The sequence below is a fragment of the Boeremia exigua genome (assembly GCF_020726555.1).
Source record: "Boeremia exigua strain MPI-SDFR-AT-0100 chromosome Unknown C7974scaffold_1, whole genome shotgun sequence".
Lineage (NCBI taxonomy): Eukaryota > Fungi > Ascomycota > Dothideomycetes > Pleosporales > Didymellaceae > Boeremia > Boeremia exigua.
The window spans coordinates 1,018,391-1,042,676 of record NW_025763518.1 but is presented as its reverse complement, the minus strand read 5'-3'; the positions used below and the strand labels follow the sequence as shown (position 1 = coordinate 1,042,676).

Here is a 24,286-nt window from a genome sequence, read left to right as displayed (position 1 = left end):
TCCCCAATCAACAGCTCATACATTGAATAGGAAGAGAAACACATCATAACATTGACTCGTAGGTATCATCCCACCAAAACGCCGTGCAAGCAGATCCAGCATCACTCTAACAATCACAATCACCGCTTCTTCACTGCCTCCTCCATCTTCCTCACCAACGCCTTCAGCCCAATCCCCTTCTCACAGTTGCTCTCGAGATGTGCTTCCATCTTCTCGCGCACCTCTCTCATGCCCTTCAACACCGGCAGCTTCCTGCTCTCCTCACCCTCCAGGTGCATCAGCGGATTGAGCAGTAGATCGAGACACTCGTGCCAGATCTCCGTCTGCCAATACCTCTTCAGACTTTCCTTGATCTTGTACGTCTTTGTCGCACCAGCACCAAGTCCCGCCCCTTTCTCAGCAACAGTGGACATGTACTTGCCGAACAGCAGACTGTGCACGATGCCTGCCAGACCGTGGTAGTCGATTTGGTATGTCCAGGGACGCGCTTCGCGCATCTCCGCACAGTCGGCTTCTGTAAACTGCCAATCGGCGATGAATTGCACGTCTGGCCGGAATGCTTTCATGTCGATGCCACGGCCGAAGTCGATGAGCGAGATGCCCTTGGACGCCCAACCGTCGCGGCCGTCGCGCTGGTATACTGAGCTCCACTCGCCCTTCTGCAGCGCATCGAAGCGAACAAGGATGTTGTCTGCTTTGAGGTCGCCGTGAAGAATCCCCTTTGAATGGAGCGCTTCGACAGTGCGCAGTAGTTCAACGGTGAAGAACATGGCCAACTGCTCGTCCATCACCCCATTCTCCGCACGGGCGATGTTAACAAGATCCAAGAGGGTACCCTGGTCGCAGAACTCTTCAATCAAATAACACTCGTCTTGAAACACGTGCATTTCATATGCATGGACGATCGAGTCAGCTGCTCTGGATACCCCGAGACGGCGTTTTGCTTGCCGCATGATGTAGAACTCCCATGGAGTGGGAGGGTCCTCCATCTTGAGGGCTTCCAGAGGGCGGCGCTTGAGGCCAAAGTCGCCTTTGCCCATTTGTGCAGGTGCATTCTCATCCTCCTCATCCTTTGGCGTGCTTTCGATAAGATACACCGGCGCAAACGCTCCCTTACCGAGCTCTCGTTTGACTGTGAATGTTCGTGCTGATCCCTCGAATTCAAGCTTAGGTGGCACAGACAGGTTCGTCATGGTCTTGTCCTGCGAGTTGTTCTTCATCTTCTTCACAGCCTTTGTGTATTTCTGGATCTCAAGACCCTTTCCGCTGATTGCCTCAGTGTCTGCAAAATATCCATCATAGCTCTCGAGCGGCGGCTGGATCTCTCGCAAGATGATGTTACGAATGTCCTCGATGACTGGATTACATTGCAGCTCCTGGATAATCGGTCCCGAAGGCTTTGAGTCCCTAAACACAGCCGGTTTTGCAGCCAGGGGTTTCCGTGCCGGCTCTCCAACTGCTTCCGCGAGAAGATCACTTGGCTTTGGCTCGGATTGCCTGAGCGACAGTTTCGTGATTTTCCCTGGACCATCAATCACTTGTCCAAGAAGATCTTGGAAGGGGCTACTACTCGTCTCATCTTCATCACCGTCCTCGAATATGATAAGATTACCCTTCGACCGTGATGGCGTCTTAGCATTGAGCTGTTCCTTTTGAGCGTAGGCAGTTGCGAAACCCAAGGATGACTCTGTCTTCTCCACAATTGGAGTCATGAAGGGCAGACGATTGTTAGCCGCCTGGACGGAGTCCCGATATGGCCTCATTGGATAGTTGTGCTCTTCTGGTGGAACCGGCACGAATCGAGTGGGCAACGAGGCTGGCGCTGATGGTGAGGTGGGCGTGGTCACCTCTGGCTCATACTGGCCCCCTGACTGTACGAGTGGATGTGTTACCTCCTCAAAAGAGTCGTCCTCCGAATCCTCGTGTTCTTCGTTCGAGCGAACGGAGCGAACAGTGTCGTTCTGGTCCTCTTCGTCACTTGCAGCATCCTTGTTGCCACTGAGGTCGGACCAGGCCGACACGCTTCTGACATCAGTGTCATCGATTTCAGTGCGGTCGACTTCCGTAGCATCGATGTCGCTGCTCCTGTCATCGTCCGACTCGTTGTCACCAATCACCGTTCCTAACGTAAAATCTCCACCGACTGTTGTCTCGTCGCCGAACTCGCTGCGAGTAGCTGTACTCTCTGCACCGCTTGTGTAGTCACTCTCATCGTCATCACTGCTCACTTCTTCACTCTGTGACTCAGACACCTGCTCCTCTGGCTGCTTCAGCGGCTGGTTGAAGATGTCGTAGATATCATCCATAGCCTCTTTTGTGTGTAGAGTCATGGTTGCCTCGCGACCACCTTTTTTCCTGCGCACCTTGGATTTCTTCGATGGCGAGTCTAGCTTCGCTTGAACTGATGCATGTTAGAAGATATCGCGATTCGCTCTGATAGAACCTACTCGTTTGTGTCTCGCCACTGATCTCCTTGATGTCCATGACCTGGATCTTTCGCGTCCGATTTGCGCGCTCTTCCTTTCGCGCCTTCTTCGCTGCCTTTGCCTTTTCGATGTCGGCCCGCGAGGGCGGTCTATTCTCATCATCACCCGCCAGGACATCGTTTTCGCCACCTTTGAGGGGTACGGTCTGTAGCTTCGGAGGCTTTTGTGCATCTTGTTTGGGTGCGAGAGGTTCGGATCTGGGTGCAAGAGGTTCGAGCTTGGGCGCGAGAGGTGCGGGTTTGGGTGCGAGAGGTGCGGTTTTGGGTGCGAGAGGTGCGGTTTTGGGCGCCGGCCGCTGTGCAGCAGCAGCCTCCTCCGCAAGTTTTCTGGCATGTTCCTGTTCTTTTCGACGAATAGCTCCCCAGTCTTGGCTGAGCCAGCCTCTATATCTAGCTCGCAGCTCTTCGAAAGAAAATTCCACTGACATTGGATCCCTGCGGTTAGGATATACTTGCTCCAGGTCAACGAACACAACCTCGACTCTGCCTGTCTTCGGATTGACAGCTTGTAGTTGCTCACGGAAGGGATGTGGAATGGACGCGCTGTCATTGAGATGTGATTTGGTCTGAATACATAAGGCAAGCGCCAACCAATTAGTCCTATGATCGTAAATATGTGAAGAGGGTATGCAGGCAGTGGACTCACCTCATCCTTGAATATCATCATCTTCCCTGCGCCTTTGTTGGTCTTTCCACCCTTCAGTGTCTCGCCAGCCCAGGGCCGAGCCTCCTGTGTGTTCTCCTTCTTGCGGTCTGCGAGGGTTTCGATACTGTCCCAGCCTGGGCCGCTGCCACTCGAGCTTGTCTTTGCCGGCTCACCTTCATCGGAGAAGATGGCCATCTTGGCCTTGCCAGACTTCGGTTTGGGTGCCTTCGGTTGGCTCTGCGCTTGCGAAACGGGCGAAGCGGGGGCAAAAGGATCGACCTTTGCAGCTAAGGCAGGGCGGACGGCGGGCAGAGCTGGACTTGAAGGCTCGGGCACATCCTTTGGGCGACTCTCGAATCGATGCTGAAATTCGCCGTACTTCCGAATCAACCGTTCGGTCGGCCGCGCTTCCTTCTCAATGCCCATGCTGTAGATTTCCTCGGCCTGCGAGAATCGGCCAGCTCCCTCAAGCCAGGCAGCAAATTCCTCATAGTACAACGCCAGCCCGGCACCAATGTTGTGTCGCGCTAGAAACCTGAAGATCTCCTGAGGCGCGTCGGCGAAGAGTCGAATGTAGTGCAGCCAAAGCCTCAGATAGCGGGGGTCGTCCTTGTAGTGAGACGACGTCTGGAAGGCCTTGGTTGCGCGCTCGAGGAGTGGGCCAAGCTGCGAGTGCTTGTCGTTCTGTGCGGAAGGGTATGCCTCTAGCGTCCACTTTACGTATCGGTCGTAGATGTCGAGTGGGTCGTCGGAGTCGTCAATGTTCATGAGCTCTTTCTCAAATTCTAACCGATTTGCGCTGTGCGCATCCTGTGTCTGCAATGGTGACGGAGCATGCCCCGGCTTTGCGCCCAGTGGTGGTGTGTAAAGCTGCGCGAGTGCTCTGGCCGAACGGCCGCTGGGAATGGCCTGAATGTTCTCCTTCGAGTTTTCGATAACCTCGAAGTCAACAATGTCGTCGGAGCCCATGACGCCGGTGGGGTATCTCAAGAAAGAAAAGTATCCAAAATCAATGTACAAAAAAGCCCGCCACCTTACCTGGTGTCGTTTCCGTTGTCGTTGTGGCCGAAAGATGCGCAGCGTCAAGTCTGGCGGCGGGGCTCTTGTGTTGCACCCTCGCCGCGCCTTCCCCGATGGACTAGCGTTGCTAGGGCAACAATGACTGCCGCCACTACCTGGACCGTGGACTTGACTGATGTCAAACCCAAGTTTTCCGTGTAACCTGGAGGCAGTTTGCACAATCGTCTGTTGGGAGGTCTTACGTTATGCACCTATGAACCGCAGATAACTAACTACAGACCATTGTTCAATCCAAGTCTAGTCGGAGTCATCAAAGACGCAATGCTACAAGACGCGACTCGTATTTCAAGGCATCACTTGATTGGTTTGGCTTGAGTTTGCTCGCCATTACAGTATATGATACAGACTATAAGCTGATTCTGAAGACTGCAAACGATCCCGGTAAGCATCCAGATTCCAAGTGAGAGCCTTCAGGCTCCGTGTACGCAAAGGACATTGCCTTGAGCCTTCCCGGCGCAGCGATGGCAACAAGAAAACCAGACACAAGCATCACGGGCCTCGCGAAAATTCGACAGACTTCAGCAGTTGTTGACTACAATCCGACTACAACTCAAGGTATCTCGCATTTTCAATTACTCATTGCTCATATCATATTCATACAAATCGTGCCACATCCCAACCCACCAGAAAACGGAAGCCTCAACGCCATGCAGGAAGCATTTTGTACTCGTCACTTAAATATCGTCGAATGTCCACAGCACATTCTAACTCTGCCTAGCCTTCTCGGCACAGATCAGCGCGATGATCCGGCTCAGTTCAGCACTCTGCGCAAACTGCTCTTGCTTAGTCTTTTCGTCGACGTCCTCGCTTGCCGAAATGTCGTTAGAGACAGTCAGCATGCGGTTCTGCAGCGCGAGCAGCTTCGAGAGCGTGTTGTCGAGGAAAGGGGCACTGAAGGTGATGTTGGTGGGTGATTGGCCTGAGTTGGGAAGGCGCATCTCGAGTTTCCTGGGAGGCTTGCGTTGTGCGGGCTTCTGCTCGACTTGCTTCTCTGGCTGCGAAGAGGTCCTAAAGGAACGGTTAGTATGAAGGAATCGGAGAAGCATGGCAGTCAAGGTAGTAGAGGGTCTGCACACTGTTGCTCTGCGCTTGAGAGAAACATGCAGAGCATGCGCACTGATCGTAGAGCATTTGTGGTGATGTACCGACCGCGTGGTGGCGAGCGTTGGTAGCGGACCGCTGTCTCCAACGGCCACTAGATTCGCGAAGGGGCAAACGTACCTTTCGCGCTCGACAAATGTCATGTTCTCCGCCATCTCAGCGACGCGGTTTGCGATCCTCGATGCCATGATGGTGTAGGGCGATGCGTGTTGAACACCGTTTGACACGCCGTTTGCTGTATTCTTTCCTGCGGTTGAAGCGGCCTTCCTCGGGCGTGAAGTAGCGGCAGATGTGCGGTTTACCGGCGCGGAAGCTACTGAGGCAGGCATTTTGGTTATTGTGAGCGCTGTATTCAGATCTGTCTGAGAGGGGTTAGTACTGCAACGGTTGCTGGGTGCACACAGCGCGTAGGGACGTCGAGGCCGCGTGCAGGTGGAGCTAACACTAACCTTGCGAGCTGGGTATCGAAAAGTAAAGAAATTCGATGCGAGTGGAGATGTTCAGTGCTTTGAATATCGACTTTGAGGTATATGGCAAGATGAATGGGCTGTTACGTGGGCACGAGGACCCACGATATCTTGAGCTCCCAGCCCCAGAAGTTGGCAGGGGGCGCTTCACGAACGACGTCATCCGGATGCATGAACAGGGTGCGGGATGCGATCGTCAGACTTGTGGAACCCACTTTCTCCACCGACCGTTTACCGGTTACAAGGTGACGTTTGACGCCCCGTTCCTCGAAAGCACGTACATAGTGATGGACGTCTGAGCTCCCTTACTGACTCTGCTCTTTGCGACGACCACCGCAATTGACGATGTCGCCTGCGATCAAAAAGAAGAAGGATGACCTTGGCGCTGGGCTGCGCGTGTCGAAGGACAACATTGCTGCGCATCCTGCTGGGCCACCGAAGTATGGCGAATTGACGCAGGCAGAGAGGGCATTCACCCTAGCGTCGACATTCCTGTCTGGAGTTCTGGCGTACGAATTCGAATAGCCAAACTCCGACTGCGCAAGCTAACAGTGGCACAGTATCAGCGCGTCGCAATTTCTGGGAGCGCCGTTAAAGTTGATCGATCCCCAGTTCTATGAAGGGTATATGGCCTATACGAAGGAATGCTTTGCTATCTTGATCACGTGTCTGACCCAGTGGTGGGCGCCCACGATTGTCCGGGTCAGTGGCGATTCAAGCATGATCGGACAACTCATCCAGAGGAAAGATGGAAGCCTGCAGTGCAATTTTGCAGACCGCATGGTGTTGATGGCTAACCACCAGCTGTACACAGACTGGCTGTATCTCTGGTGGATTGCGTATACTAACAACATGCACGGCTTCGTTTATATCATCTTGAAGGAATCGCTCAGGAACATTCCCATTATCGGTTGGAGCGCGCAATTTTACAATTTCATTTTCCTAGCCAGGAATTGGGAGGAGGATCAACGCCGCTTCAAGAAGGCTTTGTCGCGCCTCAGCAACGTGACCCAGCCAATGTGGCTCATCATATTTCCAGAAGGAACTAACCTGTCATCCACGACTCGAGAGAAGAGCAAGGCTTGGGCTGCGAAGAACAACCTGCAAGACATGAAACATCAACTTCTACCGCGAAGTACGGGACTGCGGTTCTGCTTGAACGAACTCAAAGACTCCACGGAGTGGCTGTATGACTGCACCATCGCGTATGAAGGCGTACCGCCCGGACAATTTGGGCAGGATATCTTCACGCTACGCTCCACCTTCTTTGAAGGCCGCCCACCGAAGTCAGTCAACATGCACTGGCGCCGTTTTCACATCTCTGATATCCCCATTCAAAATACGAAGGCCTTTGAAGTATGGCTGCGGAACCGCTGGAGAGAAAAGGACTACATGCTCGAATATTTTCAAAAGCATACTCGATTCCCGGCTGAAAATTTCTGGAAGGATCATCTTGACATAGGCGACCGCAGCTCGCAAGGCTCGCAGAGCATACGCAGTGTGCCGAGGCCAGCTGTTCAAATCGAGACGCAAATCAAGTCTGCCAACTGGAATGAATTCGTTAAAATCTTTGCCCCCATCAGCAGTGTCTTGATGGCATTGACGGTTGCGTATGGGGCAAACCCAGCGGATATCATACCTGGTGGTAAAGAGTTTTTCGAACAGCATATGAAGCAGTTGTTGGGAGGCGGGGGAGAAATGGGAGGGCTTCCAAGTCCAGATCAACTTGAGAAGATGATTGAAGGAGCGGCCAAGCTGGGAGCAGCGCAAGCTGCAGATCCACAGCAGATGCCACAGGTAGCGGCGCTTACACAAGAGAACCTGGCGAAGCTGGTCAAGGAGACAGCGATCAAGAACGGCGCGGTGTTACCAGGAGGAATGAGAAGAGCCAGTACTGCACTGCCACAGGCTCCAACGAAGACCCTCGCGACACCGACAACAGCACCAACACGCGCAAAGAGTGCAGTTGTTACTCCCTCTTCAGCCCGAAAGCCGGCTGGCGCTGCAGCCAAACCGAAAGTAGCAGCAGCTGTGCCCGTGAAGCCCAAGGCTGCACCTGTCAAACCCAAAGCGACAGTAAAACCCAAGGCCGCACCGCCGACAGGTGCTATGAAGGAACTGACATTAGCGTCCGGCGTCACGATCAAAGTCCCAGCACAAGCCGTCGAGGACGCCAAAAAGACTGGCGCAACCACAATCACAACAGCGAACGGCCTCGAGCTCAACATCGGGAAAAAAGACATCGAGAAAGCGCAAGCAAGTAAAGGCAACACCATCATGACCACCTCGGGTATTCCAATCAAAATCACATCAGGGGGTGCCATCGAAGTTACCAAAAAGCCACCGCCAACGAAAGCGAGCCCTGCACCAAAGCCCGCGGTGAAGAAGGCTGCACTTACACCTGCAAAGGCGCCAGCGAAGCACAATGGGGCGACGAGTGCGCCAAAGAAGTTGGCTGCAAGTACAGCCGGGCCGAAGAAGATTGCTACGAAACCTTCGACTATACAGACGAAAGCACCGACAAAGCTGGCTGCGAAGTAAATGTACCTTATTATGGCGTAGGAAACAGAGCAGGCTTGCTCAGGCGTTGGATACCCGCACACTCTAGCTTTCACGAATTTCTATATGTAACTTTTTCAATCTCAAATTGACTGAGATTGCTATCTACTCCTTACATCGATACTGTACATACCACAATTTATTCCAATAATCTACTTGCAGACAAAGACCCCAAAATACAAATGTATGACCCGCTTCTGCAGCAACATAACACGAGTCTGCCACGCCAACCACTCAAACGCCACCGGAATCATGCCCAGGAAAGATCGACTGTCACCCCTGCATCTCACGAGTCCAGCCGCGATACCCCTGTCAACGGCCGTGCATCCCGCCGTACGTCATCGCGGGGCGAAACAGGATCGAGGATGTGGCGCAAGGGAGTGTCGTTGCGATGTCATGTGTGGAACCTAAGTCGATGCTGTGATTGATACTCCCGATATCATCAGAAGTCGAATCCCAGTATTGGACATTGTAATTCTTTGCTGATTTATAATTGAATTGACACCAATCCTATCGACTCCAAATATCAAGCAAACGATCACAAAGTTCGGGACAATCGCGACAATGGCGGGATTCATCCAAAACATCATCTGGAACTCAGTCGAGGGCTTCGTCGACGCCGCGAAGAAGACAGGCGGCGAGTACGCAGGCAATGCCCTGATCAAAGCCGGCGATGCCATTGAGAACGGCGGCCGCAGTGTTGGGGGAGGTATGTTCACCCAGGCTCAAGAGCCTAGCTGCAGCAGCAAAGGTGAATCGTGCTAACTATCGCCAGGCCTCGAAAAGGCAGCTACTGGTTACGGATCCAAACTCTCGGGCCAGACCTACAAGCCCTCCTCGGCGTCAAAAGCGCTCCCGTCCACGGCCCGTAAACCAGCTATCAAGCGGAGTAACTCGATGCCTGCGAACACTAAACCATCCGGCTCTCTTGCTGGTGGACGCTCAATCGCCGGACCAACGAGTAACGTACCTATCGGCGCAAAGAAGACCGTAGGCGGCGCAAAGAAAGCAGTTGGTGGTGTTACAGGAGGAGCCGGGCGGACCATTGGAGGCGTCACCAACACAGCAACCCGAACCGTCGGCGGCGTAACAGGAGGAGCAACTCGAAGCCTCAACGGCGTAGGCAAGACAGCCAACGGCGCCCTGGGAGGCGCAACCCGCGGCATCGACGGTCTCGCAGGCCTCACCGGCGGTGCAACCAAATCCACAGGCAACCTTGTAGGCGGAGCGACCCGCGGCGGCGGCAACGTTGTCAGCAACGCGACCAAAGGCGTCGGCGGCATCGTGAACGGCGCTTCCAAGCCCCTCACCAACATTGGCGCAAACGCGCAGAAAGCGGTGCCCCGCGGCCTCCCCAAGCCCTTCGACAGCACCTCCGCGGGCTCAAGCTACTCGAACCCGTATCCCGCCGCGAAGAAAACGGCAGTCAAGCCTGGGCAGAGTAAGCCCTTCACGCCACCTGCGCAGAACAAGCCCGAGCCGAAGCCGTACCCGGGGACGAACACGCTGCCGGGCCAGGGTTCGAAGACGCCTGTTAGGCGGACGTATAAGCCTGCACAGAGGCTGGGAAGCCAGGTCGAGCCGGGGCAGAAGATGACGCACATTGGAGCGTTTTAGTTTCTGCTCGATGAGAGAGATAAAAGAATTATGCGTGTATGATATATTGGTGTTTTGATGGCGTTTTAGCGGTTATGAACATATGTAGATACTTATCTAGGTACAATCGATGGATACCAGAGTACCTGCTTGATGAGATTGAATGTGCATGTAGGAACCAGGGTGAGGCCGATCGACGAATTTTCAACAGCCTGCCACGAGGATGGTGAGATGGATGAATGCCAGCATGGGGATCAACTTGGGCTATTAGGTCCCGTTCAAAGTTTAACCACCCGCAATCTACAAGACACAGGGTCTGTCTTAGGCTCTGATTTGAGGCAAAGCGCGCCGGGCCGGTATGTTGATGAATTTAACGCTGACCCCTCCTCAGCAATCATCTACAGCGTACCGTAGGAACGCAAGTGGGTCACTCAACAGCCGGCTTCGGGCAATTTCTCCACGGGGATAAGACGATCCTCTCCAAACGCCCCGCACAAGCTCTGGTCATCCAGGTTAAGGTTACCAGGCTAGCCCCACCTGGAATCTTTGAGGTCCATCACCAATAATTTCATTGCTAAGGGCCAATAAGTCACTGCGACTGACGCACCGAGTCGTCGTACGACGTTTTCCGGCAGCTAAGCGTCTTGAACTATGTCTTGTACTTATCTTGGAATGCTTAAAGTCCAAGGCATGCTCTCGCTTGGTTATCACACTAAACTCTTGATACACTCACGCCTTTTTGGCTTTGGAAAAACCACGTGCATCAAGCCAGATGGTTTTCCTCTCCGAGAAGGCCGAAGAGGCACCAGCTGGCGCATCGGCGCGTGAATATGGAAAACATGAAGATATGGATATGACGCCCGCCACGGTCGAGGACGGCCCTGTGCCTGTACAAGCAATCGATCCGGAGATCGAGAAGCGAGTCCGCAGAAAGCTGGACATGAATCTCGTCCCACTGGTCTCAGCACTGTACTTGCGTGCGTCGTTCCTCCCAAGCCATGAGCTCTTCCACTAATCTGTCCAGTCGCCTTCCTCGACCGTTCGAACATCGGCAATGCCCGCATCGCCGGCATGGAAACAGACCTCCATTTCAAACCGGGAGAATATGACTGGCTCCTCACCATCTTCTATATCTCGTATATCTGCTTTGGTTTCCTGGCTATAATGTGGAAAGTCGTGCCGCCACACTACTGGGCCGCGGCCTGCGTCTTCACGTGGGGCCTGGTGTCTACAGTGCAGGCAGCGGCAAACTCATGGGGTGCTATGATGGCGTTGAGGTTTATCATGGGCGCATCTGAGGTCGCGTACGGCCCGGGTGTGCCGTTCTTGCTGTCGTTCTTCTACTTACGAGACGAACTTGGACTCCGGAGCGGACTGTTTCTAAGCGCTGCGCCGCTGGCAAATACGTTTGCAGGCGCACTGGCGTATGCGATTACGAGCGGCAGTCCAGCGATGGCGAAGTGGAGAGTGCTTTTCCTTGTGGAGGGGCTACCAACTGTTGTCATGGCGGGTGTGGCGTTTTTCTTCCTGCCCGATAGTCCAGAGAAGGCGCGCTTTCTGAATGAGGAAGAAAGAGAGGTTGCAAGAGCACGAGGAGTGAGACAGGCTGGTGAAGCGCCTCGCATTGGTGTGCCCAACATCAAAGAGTTCTTTGCTGGGTTAGTGGATCTCAGGGGCTGGATTCTGGGGTTGATGTATTTCTCCTGCAACGTAGCTTTCTCAAGTCTGCCTGTGTTTCTGCCAACAAGTAAGTATCTCAGACACTTCAAACTACGTTTCGCGCTGACAGTCATTGCAGTTCTAAAGGAGATGGGCTTCAGCAGCGTCAACGCGCAGGGTCTGACAGCACCTCCATTCTTCGTCTCGTTCCTCATGGTCATTGCGACATGCTACATCGCCGACCGTACACAGCAGCGCGGGTTCATGATTGCGTCGCTTACCGCTATCGGTGGTGTTGGATACGTGATACTGGCCACATCGCACTCGGTCGGCGCTCGTTACTTTGGCGTGTTCCTGGCTGCAGCAGGCATCTTCCCCGCGATTGGCAATATTCTACCATGGGTGACCAACAACCAGGGTTCAGACACTCGACGCGGAGCTGGTATTGTACTGCTTAACCTCATTGGGCAGTGCGGGCCTCTACTTGGCACGCGGATGTACCCAACACATGAGGGACCATTCTATGTCAAGGGTCAGTCAGTGTGTGCAGCGTTTCTGTTCTTCTGCTGCTTCCTGGCGCTTGCACTGAGAACATTGCTTGTGTGGGAGAACAAGAAGCTTGACCAGAAGTACGGATCGATTGCTTTACAAAAGCTGGCCATGCGAGACGCGGCTGCCCGAGGAGAGAGCGAAGGACAGGAGGTTGCTGTGGAGAACTATGGACCTTGGTTCAGGTATGTTCTGTAAATGTTCCAGATAGCTCAGGAAGCAAGTATCGTGCTGTCTGAAATCTGTTGTTCAAAGTGATCATCCTTTTCTTATAAGCGGTCGTCAAGTACACGCTACCAGACTAGTGAATGCTTGTTTCGTTGTGAACGAGCGCAGGCAGGAGTCCGCATGTGTGCACAATGCATGGTTTTTGCATGAACATCGATTTGGCAAGACTTGCACAGCTTGTGTTGAACATCCGAGCGTTGTTATTGTTTTTTGGACATGGCTAGATCAATGTAGCCTGCAGAGTGATGGACGTCAGAGAAAATTGGGCCACAGAGGTCATTCTCAGCCTCGCGTTCACGCTAGACCGAAATGGAAAGAGGTCGCGTGCTATCGCCATTCACTTTGGGCAGTTGCGCGCGATGTGAGGAGATGAGTGTGCCCTCCATTCGCGTTGCCATTCACGTCAAAATTCATATCACGACGTCTCTTTTGACCATTGTGACCCGTCGCAAGGACTCCCATAACTGCAAAAATCTCATCAACCCCGGCAACCATGGTTCCCGCGTGGGGACTTAGCGATAAGCCTAGCCCCAACAAGAGGCCCTAGCCGTGCCTGAGTGACGGCATCGTCGCAGGAAGCTCCATGCCCGTTCCAAGCAAGACTTGCAATTTCTTATTACCACCAAGCGCTTCGGACCTCCCACGCTGGACTCTGCAACCGGAAGTGTGAGCTGGAGACGGCCGTCAAGACACTCTTCAGCCTTAGTCCTATCTATCGTCGTTCGCAATGGCGCCGAGCGACCCTTCGCGCCCGTCCGGGCCCACGCCACTGATTGATGTGTCTGGCGATGCGTCCATGTCGCATGTCGCCGGTTCGTCCTCTGCAGCGGGAAAGAAGAAGAAGCACCGCGGCGGTAAGAAGAGGCGCAACCGTCGCCAGTCGTTCGCTGCGAATGCGGACCTGGGCCACGACGATGGCAGCGGTGACCGCCCAACCCTCGAGGACATCGCCGCCCACGGCAACTCGCGCGGCAGCACCAGCTTCTATGGCCTTTCGCGTAACCTCAGCAACACCAGTTTAGAGAGCGAGGCGCTGCTGGATCACCGCGATCATCAGCCGGTGCGCGCGCGTCGACAGAGCGTCACCGCGACCTCAATATATGCGCCGCGCGCCAGCCAGCAGTTCAACAACTCTCCCGGCCGTCTTAATGTGCCCGTATCTTTCGGTAAATCGAGACTGTCTGGCACCCCCGAGGCCACCTACAGCGATCACGACGATGACGCCGACGACCGCACCCCATTGATGATGGGCTCTCCTCGAGACAACAGGAAAGGGAACAGCTATGGCACAAGCGCAGGGGGTCTGGGGTCTAAGAAGCGGAGACCGAGCACCGGTAGCGGCAGCGGCAAGCATCGACCTGCCATGTTCGCGCACCATTCGCAGACCAACATCACCGAGGGCTACAACGTCAATAACCCGCCTTCTGTACCTACAAGCCCTGTCTTCGAGTCCAACCCTGGGCTTGACGACGTTGCGCTCCCAATTGACTTGGGATGCTCTCCGGAGCCAGGAAGATCTCGAGATGCCTTGATAGACATCGACGGGCCTGCAGAAGGGTCGATGTCGGCGTCTCCAAAGCAAGGCGAATTCCATCGCCGCATGACTCAGTCCTTCGCAGCCGATGACGATGTCTGCTTTCCGCACGAGGGAATGTCCGAGCTGGGCCAGCAAGACTACCTCAACGATCCGACAGGTGAGCCTACGAGTCGCCGCCGTCGCCGACGTTGGCCTGATCTCGAGGTGCTGTCATCCTGGTCGCACGAAGAGAAGGAACAGCGAACCATGGAGGGCATCCGTCTTCGCAAAGTCAGCGAACCGCTAATGGTAGACGGCCGGCTGCGTCCACGCCAGCGCCAATGGCACCGCGAGGCTGAGGACGTCCCGTTTCGCTTTACCTACTTCAACGAAACCTTCGACAACACCATCCACAGCCAGACCATCAGTGAGCTATTGCAGCCCGGGCAGACCTTCAAGGATCTTTTTATCCCCGACCCTGTCGAGCTTGAAGACAGCAGCGATGACGACTCAGACCAGGAGGACGCCCCTCGCACAAATACGAATGGCATCTCCAGGCCAACAGCGCTGTCGCCTTCGAACACGATCGACAAGACATCTTCGAGTGAGCAGACGCGTGCGAACACCCCAAAACCCCAGGCCGAACCAAACGCTAGAAGCGACGATAGACAAAAGCGGTACGGCCCTCGACCGGCTTGGTGGCTCGACGTCATGTCACCCACCGAGACCGAGATGAAGGTCATTTCAAAGACTTTCGGCATCCACCCCCTGACTTCTGAAGATATCCTCATGCAGGAGCAGCGTGAAAAGGTGGAGTTGTTCAAGCATTACTACTTTATCAACTACCGCACTTTCGAGCAAGACCAGACTAGCGAGGACTATCTGGAGCCAGTCAACCTTTACATTGTCGTTTTCCGCGAAGGCGTGATCAGTTTCCATTTTTCCATGACACCACATCCAGCCAACGTGCGACGTCGCATTCGACAGTTATCTGACTACCTTGTGCTGTCGCCCGACTGGATCTCATATGCCATGATCGATGACATTACCGATGCATACGCACCTTTGATCCAAAATATCGAGGAAGAGGTTGACGATATCGACGAGGCCATCCTCCGTCTTCATAACGCTGAAGATGACGATAGCTCAGACTCAGATGAGTACGACGAAAAGCAGAGTAATCAGAAGAGCGGCCGTGACATGCTGCGTCGTGTTGGCGAATGCAGAAAGAAGGTCATGAGCCTGTACCGTCTGCTGGGCAACAAGGCCGACGTCATCAAGGGGTTCGCGAAGCGCTGCAACGAGCACTGGGATATCGCGCCGCGCAATGAGATTGGCATGTACCTGGGCGATATTCAGGATCATATCATCACCATGACAGGCAATCTGAGTCACTACGAAAAGCAAGCCTCCCCACGCTCACCTTAAATTCTCTGCTAACAACTACAGCCTCCTATCGCGAGCGCACAGCAACTACCTCGCGCAAATCAACATCCGCATGAACGAGCGCCAAGAACAAACCTCCGACATTCTCGGCAAGCTTACCGTCCTCGGTACCATTGTCCTACCCATGAACGTCGTTACTGGTATCTGGGGCATGAACTGCATCGTCCCAGGCCAGGACGTCGAGAACCTCAACTGGTTCTTCGGCATCACAGGAGGCCTCGTCGCCTTTGGTCTGCTGTGCTATCTGATTGCGAAGAGGGTGTACGGCATCGTCTGATCCGCGTTACACTTGTGCGGCGTTCGGGTGTGGGAGTTGCATGGCATCGCATGGCGTGGCGTGTCTAGACTTTTGGGATAAGACTGTTTTGTATCGTCGTACATCAGGCTGGCTCTATACTTGCACATATACACAGGCTGGCGTTGGGCGTTATTGCATACACCTGCGCGATCATGCTGTTGTTGTACTGAATGAACTCTCATTACTACATGATGGCTTCTCGTTCTTCCTTTGCTTCGTCGCTGTGAATGAAAGTATATGTATAAGATTACGCCAAGAACAGCAAGGCGTTTTTAGTACGCTGGAATATTACCTCATTGCATGCTCCTTATTGTCTCAATCGGCCGTCCGACTATACCAAAGCTCACATCCCTGTCAACTGATGAGCCGACATTACAATTCTTAGGTCTGGTCGGGAATTATAACACAGACGCCTTGCTCCTTGATCATTTCCGCAACAACCGAAAACCCGACTATGGCGGGAATAACTATCACAATTCCACACGCCCAGAAGGTTGCAGAGATCAACATATCCAGAGATGAGTATGGAACTTGAGGTAGCCTCCAGTCGAAGGGCATCATAGACCCAACCACGAGCCATAACATCATCCAAGATCTTTGCGTGAAAGTGCTCTCTCCATTTGCAAACCCGGACAACGTGCCGAATACTATCAGGGGTACGGACAGACCCATTCGGACGTATGGAATGCTCTGATCTTGTGCGTGCGAGATGGCTTGTGCATGTGTCAACAAACCTCTACTAGTTTCTATGCCGATGAGGTGCTGTTCATGGTTATGCCGCATAAGCTGGGTAGCTCTCGTTGTGCTCGTCCACCGATACCCATGAGTCGGACCGCTGAGACTTAATGATTCTAGATTTGTAAGAAACGAAACGGCTGCTTCGTGCTCGTTAGCTTCGATGACTTCGTAAAACTCGCACAGAGAGTTCAGTACGAGCAGTGGTTCGGTCGCCACACTATTGCCATAGGATCAGAACTTTTGCATTTACCACGTAGTCAGAAAGGGTTTGGCCGCCTGCATCGTGTTTCATGTGTTGATGTTAGAGTTGAAGTCATCAGCTTTGGTCGGGCAACAACAAGCTCGTGATTGCCCGACCAAAGGAGGGGCAAGACCAAGGCATTGCCTGAAAGCAGGTGCAGCCAAGCACATCTGTTATGTGCAAGCGTGCAGACTGACCAACAAGCAGCAGCATGGTTTTGAGACGTTGAGTTCAAGAGGCCGAGTAACATCCGCAAGAATTGAAGCAAACGTTGGATTGGATACCTGCCCCAGTCAACAGCAGAGTACTGGTTATCGTGTTGCGGAGAAAGGGTGCTGAAATCTTCAGCTGTCTAAGTCCGTCACTCACAGGTAGCTATAGCGAAGCAGTATCATCCGAAGAGTTCAAGTCTGATGCGTTGGAGCTTGTGTTAGGTTTGCCAGGAAGGTGTGAGAAGGTGAAGCAAACAGTAGAGTTCTATCAACTCAACTCAAATCTGACCGACATTCAGAATCGCTGGCTTGGTCACCATGCCAAATCACCGAAAGCGCCCAGACGCGATTTAAGCTACAGCACACGACCAGTAGGCGTCGGCGGACCGCGGGTGTTCCGATGGGCGTGGGAGCACATGGAAAATAACTCACCCCGTGAATCGACCGTACGATAGTGACGGCCGCAAAGCCCTTTCAGCTGAGGAGGATTCGTTGTCATGATGCCATGCTGCATGCACAGCTTCTTATCTCCCGCTCTCGTCCCATCTGCACGTCACCGAGGCTGCGCCCCTGTCAATAAAGTCACTCTGCGCCATCCCGGACGGACCCAGCTGATGACTTAGCGGCAGGATCGGATCTGGGGTGCAGCATTGGTGTCGTCGCCGATCTGGGTGCGTGCTCGTGGTGGTGCCCAGAGATAAGGAACGTCTGGGGATGGCTCGGCAGCTAGAGTCGTGTCTTTAACTGGCGTAGCCAAGCGCTTTGCGACGAATGCGGAAGCGAGTGTGAGGAGCACTGATAAGAGCTGCGGCAGGATTGAGCAGGATCAGGATCATCAAGAGCCAGGACGACAATGCTTGGTTGAAAGGCAAATTCACTCAGATGTAGGGCGGAAATTGGTATGAATAGTCTGAATTAGAAAGTGTACATCAAGTACACGTATATGGTCGAATCTATAGCAAAAGATCTTTACATCCCCGTAAAGCGAACACAGGTGGTATCTCGGAACATGCTGAACAATTTAAAACGAAGCAACGAAGCATTTAGGCGTAGTCGCGAGAAGACGAAGGAGGTGTGGTCTTCTCGTGCTCGGGGCCCATAGCAACGGCGTGGCGGTCGCCGCCGATGCCAGTGTGGCCAGTGCCACTGTGCTCGCTGGGTGTCCTGCCCTCAAGCATCTCGCTGTGCTGGGGGATACCGTGACGCTCGCCCTGGGGAACGCTGTGCTCGCCGTTGAGGGGCTCGCCCTTGGCGGGTGTCCAGGCGAGGTAATCACGACGAACCTCAACGTAGTCGTACGCGAACTCGCCAAGCTGGTCATCGTCCATACCGAGAAGCTCAGCCTCCTCCGAAGCGCGCAGGTGCAGACCCGGAATCTTGTTGATGACGAAAGCGAGGAGGGCGCTGACACAGAAAGAGTAGGCGGTGCAGGCGACGATGTAGGCGATTTGCTTGTAGATGGCCTCGGGGCTGCCGGTAATGGCACCCGCAGTCAAACCGTTGTTGACGCCGTCGAGGCCGATGATGTAGTCGGCACCGAGAATACCGTTGATGAAAAGTCCCCACATTCCGGCGACGCCGTGCTCAGCGAAGACATCGAGGGAATCGTCAATGCGGATCCAGAACTTGACTGCGATGTATTAGCGACTGCATAAGATCAGAGGAATTTTGTTCAACGTACTCTTGGTAGCAAAGTTAGCAACAATACCGGTGGTGATACCAAGGATAACGCTTCCCCAGGGAGTGAGGAAACCGGAGCAGGGGGTGGCAGCGACGAGTCCGGAGATGACACCGGAACACCAGCCGACCATCGACCACTTGCGGGCAAGACGCCAATCGAGAAGGACCCAGGTCATCGCAGCGAACATGGCAGTGAGGTTGGAGTTCCAGCAAGCCATGACAGCGCGAAGGTTGGCACCGAAAGCGGATCCACCGTTGAAACCCAGCCATCCAAACCACAGGAAGACGGTACCGAGTGTGATGAGCGAGACGTTGTGCGGGCGGAAGTTGAGCATCATCTTCTCCTGACGGCGACCGAGGATCATGGAGTAGGCGAGAGCAGTGCAACCGGAGACGATCTCAACGGGACCACCACCAGCGTAGTCAAGTCCACCCCACACAAAGAACCAGCCGTTCGCGTTCCAGGCCCAGTATGCGACGGGGCAGTATACGATGGTGGCCCAGAGCCAGATGAAGACCATCATTGGGATCAGGCGACCACGCTCAGCAACGCAGCCGACGACGATGGCAGCGGTGACAGCACAGAATTGCATCTACTGTATGTCAGCGACGTTTAGTTAAAGCTTGTGATATGACGTACCTGGTAGAACGAGTAAAGAAGCTCAGGAATCAGAGGCGATCCCGGGCTGGGATGACCGAGCACGCCCTTGAGACCGAACTTGTCGAGGTTGCCGATGAAGCCATTTGTCGAGGGGCCGAACGCGAGCGAGTATCCCCAGAAGTACCATTGGAAAGTGATGACGGAAGCAGAGAACATACACGCCCAGATGAGAGACAGGGCGGACTTTCTGCGCGCAAGACCAGAGTAGAGGAAGGCCAGACCGGGAATCATGACCATGACCATGGCCGAGGACACGAGAATGTAGGCCTGGTCACCGGCATCGTACCATTGGTTCAAGTTTTCAGTCACTGTAAAGAGTCAGTAGCTGCTAGTTCTCGAAGGTAGCGAGATCCCCAGGATCTCAGGAATGTATGCTGTGCGCCCAGCGCACGTGCGTGGAATAGTATCTGTGGGTACTTACGTGAGTCTCCACCTGTGATCTCGTCCGTTCCATTGAACTCGGCCGGAGCCCCAATCCATGAGTACGACATGTTGTTGTCGCGTGGTCAGGAGTAGGTCGAAGTACCTTGGAGAGGAAGGTTGGGTGTCGGACAGGGCCTGATGAAAGGAGAGAATAATCTCAGGCCAGGAGCAATGCTAGTAATATACAAGCCTATGGGAGAAATCGGAGCCCTATAGCTGATCACGGCAGCTCGCCCGGGGTCTTTATGGATTTGGGTGAAGCTACTGTACTACCCTTATCTATCCCGGTCCACGGACCACGCTTGAGGCAATGTAAACGAGGCGCATCACCCACAGCCGCGACCGCCGTGGGGTTCGCATTAGATCGAATCTGGAGCTTTGTTCTTTTTCTGCCGGGTGAATCGTTAATGCTGCGTCATTGTTTGCTGTGCCTTATCTCGCCGTGAGCGGACTTCTCAGAGGACTGCCAGATAGGCGCAGCGCTCAGCAGAAGCGAGCCACCCTGTCCACTGCCGACCGAAGGGAAAGTTTCGCCGACCCAACAACCGCACACAAGACATTGGCTGCCCAACATCAGACTGAGCGCGCCCCCGACGAACTCGGTTTCATCTGCGGCGGAGCGCTTGGCGGTGTGGGATTGTAGGTAAACGTCTTTTCAATGCGCTGATAAGTTGGTCCGCGCTGATTGGCTCACAATCAGGTTGATCGAAGACGGAATAAAGATAGGCGCACTAGCCTTCTTCTGGCCGCGCTGGACTGTCGCCGTCGTGTGGCCGACGCGTGCCCGTCTCCCAAAGCATCGCGAACGCCACCCCGGACCTGGTAGATAGTGTGCATGTGCGAATGCCTTACGTTGGGCGCGATAACGACCACGGCTCGCGCTGCTTGCCATTGGTCCACCAAATATTAAAATAAGATGCACGTCTCGAACACAGCAGCTGGGCGCGCACTGGTACTCGGTTGGAAGTGCTACGATTGGTGACGTCGCATCCTCCATAGCCACAGAACTCTACTTACACTTTGCAGCGAGTCTGGTGCTTCATGCGGTTACTCAGGTCGCGCCTGGTCTGGTATCCGTGCGACCGACATGAACTGGCTGTTGTACCAAGCTCATACAAAATTACAAACACGTCACTGCGGCTAGGCCAAGTACTGTCAGCGGCGCTGTGGCGCTAGGTCCGGTCTTCAAGGTCCGGTCGACTTGCCGGAGACATGAGGTCCCTGACAGGGCGTAATTGTTGTGAAGAGCTCCTCGGTCAAGGCTCACGTAGCAATCTTGAGTGTTCCAGAAGCAATGATAATGCCGGGTTCCTGGTGTCAGCTCGCCGGCGCACGACACCACCTTTTCAGGGCGCCCAAAGAATATCAGCACTTGGGGCGCCGTCGTGTGTCGTTCCACGCTCGTCTGACTGCGGCATGCGACATCGTCGCGCCTATCTGCAGGTCAGTTGTGCCTCACCCGCGTCCGCCCCGCGTCGCTTGGCAGAACACCAACGCGAAAGCATGTGAGAGCGATCCTTCCGAGCCAGTGGGGAACCAGAGCCGGCCCCGTCGCAGTGGGCTCGTGGAGGTGTCAAGTCGTTGTACGGACACGAGTACCGTGGGGATGGGAAGCACCATAAACTACCACCAATCAGACAATCCCCAACAACCGAGAATTGTCAAAATCACGCCCTCGCCGGGTCTTTATCTGGGGAAATCAATTCTCTTACGCTGCAACCGATACGAGTAGCCGTGAGCCTATGACCGTTCGGCCGGAATCGGAGCATGACTATGGCACTCAAGTAAGGATCAGTGCCCTATCAATTCTCCGCCGACTACATCTCTTGCCGAGCCCTTGAAACCACGACGAGTCAGCTTGGCCATGGATCGTATCCTTGACTGACGTCCTCCAATTGTGCTTCTCGGCGATCATTTGCTTGGAAGTTGAGCATAATTCGACTTCAGTCATCATTCAATGCTATCTAGCTCAGACCGAGCTGATTCGCCTTCGTTCGATGTCAGTATTTGCTATTTCGACACGAATCACCAGAGGTATGGATGAAGCTTGCATCGTAACCCCGACACGTCTCGGTGTCGAGCACTGTAATCTTGCAGCATGTCGAGTAAGTTCTACGAATAGCTTTGACAACGATATAGTCTCGCTCTGGAGGGGCATGTAGGTGCAGCATAGTTGGACAGCTCAAGTCAGCGTCAAGCACAGCGGTCTGTTGTTTCGCCAACTGCCACAGACCTGCTCTCAGGTCCGTCAGCTTACTGATGGTTGTTTCACAAGTCATATGGATATATCATGCCACAAATCAATGCGGTTGTTATTTCGATGTGTTACACGCAAGGTCGAGGCACTGTAGGCATTTCCATGGTAATGAAGATCAGGCGTCCATCATCTGCGCACACTCTTACCAGCTGACTGACACATGGGCAACATGCGACAGCTCGATCCACCGTCGCCGTTACATGATCTCGTCACCTAATTTCGAAGTCACTTCGTGCTGACCAGCGTGTTGGCGACAATACGAAGTTGCGATATCGTACCTACGTCACGGTCCGTGTTAGTGGCTACAAATCGAAAGAGTTCAATGTTGAAGGTAGTCAAATTGAGAAATCACACTACAGACTCCAATCGCCGTGCTAAAAGTGCATCACAGTAGCAAGCCAGCTTTTTCGAGAAGGCGCAATCGACTCCAAAACCAAAACAGGGGGAACTGTACATCCCACTCGAGTCTCTCCAGTTTGAGGGTAGAAGAGCCTGGTCCTCTACACAGTCTCGGCTGCCGAGACAGTGCCGTCATTCGGCTTCTTCTTGTCCTGGTACACGAACTTGCGATCACCCATGACTGCCCAAAGCTCCTCCACAACAGCCTCCTGCTCCTCGCGCTTCGCGCCCCGGACAGGGAAATAAGTGCGGCCTTCCATAGTTGGATGCCAGTCGCCCGGGTTTGCGGAGGCGATGATACCGCCAGCTTCCTCAACGATCAACCAGCCTGCAGCCACGTCCCACACCCACACACCTCCCTCCCAAAACGCGTCAAACATACCAGCTGCGACGTAGCAAAAGTCGAGCGCGGCAGAGCCTGATGAGCGACAAGAAAGGATCATCTTGCCCCCAGCTTCGTCGGAGGTAAGCAGCTTGGTATGCACGTCGGTGCGCAGTTCCCAGTTAGGGCCCTTACGCTCATTGCCCCACTCGACGGCGATAAGACGCTTCTTGAGGGATGGCATGGGCGGTGGGATGGGCGTCAGAGGGAGCTTGAACTTGGGTAGCGATGCAAGCTTGGCCTTGAAGGTAGGCACGAATTCGTCCTTCACTGCTGAATTCTTGCTGTTGAGTGCGGTGATCTGGTCTCGCGGAACGAACAGTTCGTTCACCATAAAGGCGCCATGAGTCTTGATAGCCGTGAACAGCTTGCCGAGGTTTGGGCTGTAAATGACGGCAACGACAGGCTTCTTCTCAATTGCGAGACACAAGGAGATCGCGAAGTTGTGGAAGCCACGTGTGAAGTTGATCGTGCCATCGACAGGGTCCACGACGAAGGTCGGGCCATCTGTAAGCTTTTGGCCGTGCTTGTAAGACTCTTCCCCCAGAAAGTCGACATCCGGGAACTCCTTCTTCAGACGCTTTTGTACCATTTCCTCAATCGCCTTGTCATAGTCTGATACCAAGTCGGACGTGTTGTTCTTTGTGGCGGCCTGCGAGAGAACAGCATGCTCGGCATTGCCCATCATCATGCCTGCAGCCTCCGCAAGTTCGATGAATACATCTTGCACCTCGAACAGAGTGTCTTCGGTGAGACTATACTTCGACAACTGGGTAGCAAGTATGGCCGGTGTGTGTGTTGGCGTCGTTGCAGCTGTGGTGTGCGCAGAGGTGTCGGCACTGCTATCGTGAGTCGGGTGAACGGACTCCATTGTAGTATCTGTAGGCAATACGGATGAAGAGTGAAGTTGTTGTTGCGATTGTGAAAGAACGGTGATGGATGGAAGTACAGCTTGAGATGTGTCTCTAAGATTGTTCATCCGAGAACTGGTCAACAATCGCAAGAGGCGAGCATGCGATTGGAGGTTATGGCAGTGTAATTGATAGTGGGGATGGTGTGTTATAGTTGACTTGGGTGGAAGGTGTGCGTAAGTTATATAGTTCCGAGACCCACTCTGAAGAAGTAGTGAATGCACAGCAGGTCTGTTGGAGTGAAGTAAACAACGTTTGTGGATCGTCTCCGCGATCACTGTGAAAGCCCCTCGTTTGGTAATAATTGCCCACACCGCTGAATTCAGAGATTGAAGTGAAGACAGCATTGTGCTTATCTCCTTGCACTGATCGCGCGCAAAATACGGAAGACGCGATTTCCTCGTGACAGTCGCTTTACGCTAACGTAACAGGCCGTTGTTGATACGGGCGTAGCCGAAGCCCTTAATCCTGGATCCTTGCGGAAACTGTGCAGCTCGAGGTGAGTTCTAGAAATCGACGGCTTCATCCTGATAAACGCCTGCGACATGTCAACAAACACGCGCCAAAGCCTAGAGAAGGGGGCGAGATCCAGACCTGCGTGACTGACCAAAGGCAGGGCCGGTCTTCTTAAAGCATGCGATCGGAGCTCTTGAGTTTGCGCAAACATTTGACAATTCACACACAATTGCTAGATAGTTTTCCATGTTCCCGGAGCTTGCTTTGAGCAGCTGTTCCGGTCTTCCAGACCGAGG

The 24,286-nt window shown here is 53.9% G+C and overlaps 8 protein-coding genes across 8 annotated transcripts; 4 read left to right on the top strand and 4 right to left on the bottom strand.

Moving 5' to 3' along the window:
• Window positions 1-27: 27 nt before the first annotated feature.
• C7974DRAFT_382371 (uncharacterized protein) lies at window positions 28-4,347 on the bottom strand. Its single transcript, XM_046140670.1, has 3 exons — window positions 3,132-4,347; window positions 2,448-3,051; window positions 28-2,401 (listed from the first exon to the last, which is right to left on the bottom strand). The coding sequence occupies exons 1-3, from the start codon at window positions 4,098-4,100 to the stop codon at window positions 120-122; spliced, it is 3,855 nt and encodes a 1,284-aa protein (XP_046002603.1). The 5' UTR covers window positions 4,101-4,347; the 3' UTR covers window positions 28-119.
• A 568-nt stretch (window positions 4,348-4,915) lies between these two features.
• C7974DRAFT_429847 (uncharacterized protein) lies at window positions 4,916-5,641 on the bottom strand (the record flags this gene model as incomplete). Its single annotated transcript, XM_046144665.1, has 2 exons — window positions 4,916-5,219; window positions 5,433-5,641. The coding sequence occupies 2 exons, from the start codon at window positions 5,639-5,641 to the stop codon at window positions 4,916-4,918; spliced, it is 513 nt and encodes a 170-aa protein (XP_046002602.1).
• Window positions 5,642-6,002: 361 nt separating this feature from the next.
• C7974DRAFT_382367 (acyltransferase-domain-containing protein) lies at window positions 6,003-8,505 on the top strand. The gene is made up of 2 exons (XM_046140669.1): window positions 6,003-6,288; window positions 6,340-8,505. Exons 1-2 carry the CDS (start codon window positions 6,125-6,127, stop codon window positions 8,318-8,320), a joined length of 2,145 nt encoding a protein of 714 aa, XP_046002601.1. The 5' UTR covers window positions 6,003-6,124; the 3' UTR covers window positions 8,321-8,505.
• A 238-nt stretch (window positions 8,506-8,743) lies between these two features.
• Window positions 8,744-10,332, top strand: C7974DRAFT_382365 (uncharacterized protein). Its single transcript, XM_046140668.1, has 2 exons — window positions 8,744-9,047; window positions 9,114-10,332. Exons 1-2 carry the CDS (start codon window positions 8,903-8,905, stop codon window positions 9,953-9,955), a joined length of 987 nt encoding a protein of 328 aa, XP_046002600.1. The 5' UTR covers window positions 8,744-8,902; the 3' UTR covers window positions 9,956-10,332.
• A 455-nt stretch (window positions 10,333-10,787) lies between these two features.
• C7974DRAFT_300647 (major facilitator superfamily domain-containing protein) lies at window positions 10,788-12,340 on the top strand (the record flags this gene model as incomplete). Its single annotated transcript, XM_046137805.1, has 3 exons — window positions 10,788-10,911; window positions 10,959-11,681; window positions 11,733-12,340. 3 exons carry the CDS (start codon window positions 10,788-10,790, stop codon window positions 12,338-12,340), a joined length of 1,455 nt encoding a protein of 484 aa, XP_046002599.1.
• Window positions 12,341-12,992: 652 nt separating this feature from the next.
• Window positions 12,993-15,810, top strand: C7974DRAFT_7848 (uncharacterized protein). The gene is made up of 2 exons (XM_046147277.1): window positions 12,993-15,289; window positions 15,336-15,810. Exons 1-2 carry the CDS (start codon window positions 13,098-13,100, stop codon window positions 15,607-15,609), a joined length of 2,466 nt encoding a protein of 821 aa, XP_046002598.1. The 5' UTR covers window positions 12,993-13,097; the 3' UTR covers window positions 15,610-15,810.
• A 2,054-nt stretch (window positions 15,811-17,864) lies between these two features.
• On the bottom strand, window positions 17,865-19,653 carry C7974DRAFT_429841 (ammonium transporter-like protein; the record flags this gene model as incomplete). Its single annotated transcript, XM_046144664.1, has 4 exons — window positions 17,865-18,451; window positions 18,503-19,094; window positions 19,142-19,470; window positions 19,584-19,653. 4 exons carry the CDS (start codon window positions 19,651-19,653, stop codon window positions 17,865-17,867), a joined length of 1,578 nt encoding a protein of 525 aa, XP_046002597.1.
• Window positions 19,654-22,342: 2,689 nt separating this feature from the next.
• Window positions 22,343-23,494, bottom strand: C7974DRAFT_300177 (uncharacterized protein; the record flags this gene model as incomplete). The annotated part of the gene is made up of 2 exons (XM_046137784.1): window positions 22,343-22,864; window positions 22,955-23,494. The coding sequence occupies 2 exons, from the start codon at window positions 23,492-23,494 to the stop codon at window positions 22,343-22,345; spliced, it is 1,062 nt and encodes a 353-aa protein (XP_046002596.1).
• Between the last annotated feature and the right edge of the window lie 792 nt (window positions 23,495-24,286).

What these genes read in the sequence shown, in the direction of transcription:
- C7974DRAFT_382365 (XM_046140668.1), top strand. Translation starts at nt 8,903, where the DNA reads ATGGCGGGATTCATCCAAAACATCATCTGGAACTCAGTCGAGGGCTTC. An exon ending in CGGCCGCAGTGTTGGGGGAG is followed by an intron (nt 9,048 to 9,113) that starts GTATGTTCACCC and finishes AACTATCGCCAG; the next exon opens with GCCTCGAAAAGGCAGCTACT.
- C7974DRAFT_7848 (XM_046147277.1), top strand. Translation starts at nt 13,098, where the DNA reads ATGGCGCCGAGCGACCCTTCGCGCCCGTCCGGGCCCACGCCACTGATT. An exon ending in AATCTGAGTCACTACGAAAA is followed by an intron (nt 15,290 to 15,335) that starts GCAAGCCTCCCC and finishes TAACAACTACAG; the next exon opens with CCTCCTATCGCGAGCGCACA.
- C7974DRAFT_382371 (XM_046140670.1), bottom strand. Translation starts at nt 4,100, where the DNA reads ATGGGCTCCGACGACATTGTTGACTTCGAGGTTATCGAAAACTCGAAG. An exon ending in TGATGATATTCAAGGATGAG is followed by an intron (nt 3,052 to 3,131) that starts GTGAGTCCACTG and finishes TTATGTATTCAG; the next exon opens with ACCAAATCACATCTCAATGA. An exon ending in CAGTGGCGAGACACAAACGA is followed by an intron (nt 2,402 to 2,447) that starts GTAGGTTCTATC and finishes AACATGCATCAG; the next exon opens with TTCAAGCGAAGCTAGACTCG.
- C7974DRAFT_382367 (XM_046140669.1), top strand. Translation starts at nt 6,125, where the DNA reads ATGTCGCCTGCGATCAAAAAGAAGAAGGATGACCTTGGCGCTGGGCTG. An exon ending in TTCCTGTCTGGAGTTCTGGC is followed by an intron (nt 6,289 to 6,339) that starts GTACGAATTCGA and finishes ACAGTGGCACAG; the next exon opens with TATCAGCGCGTCGCAATTTC.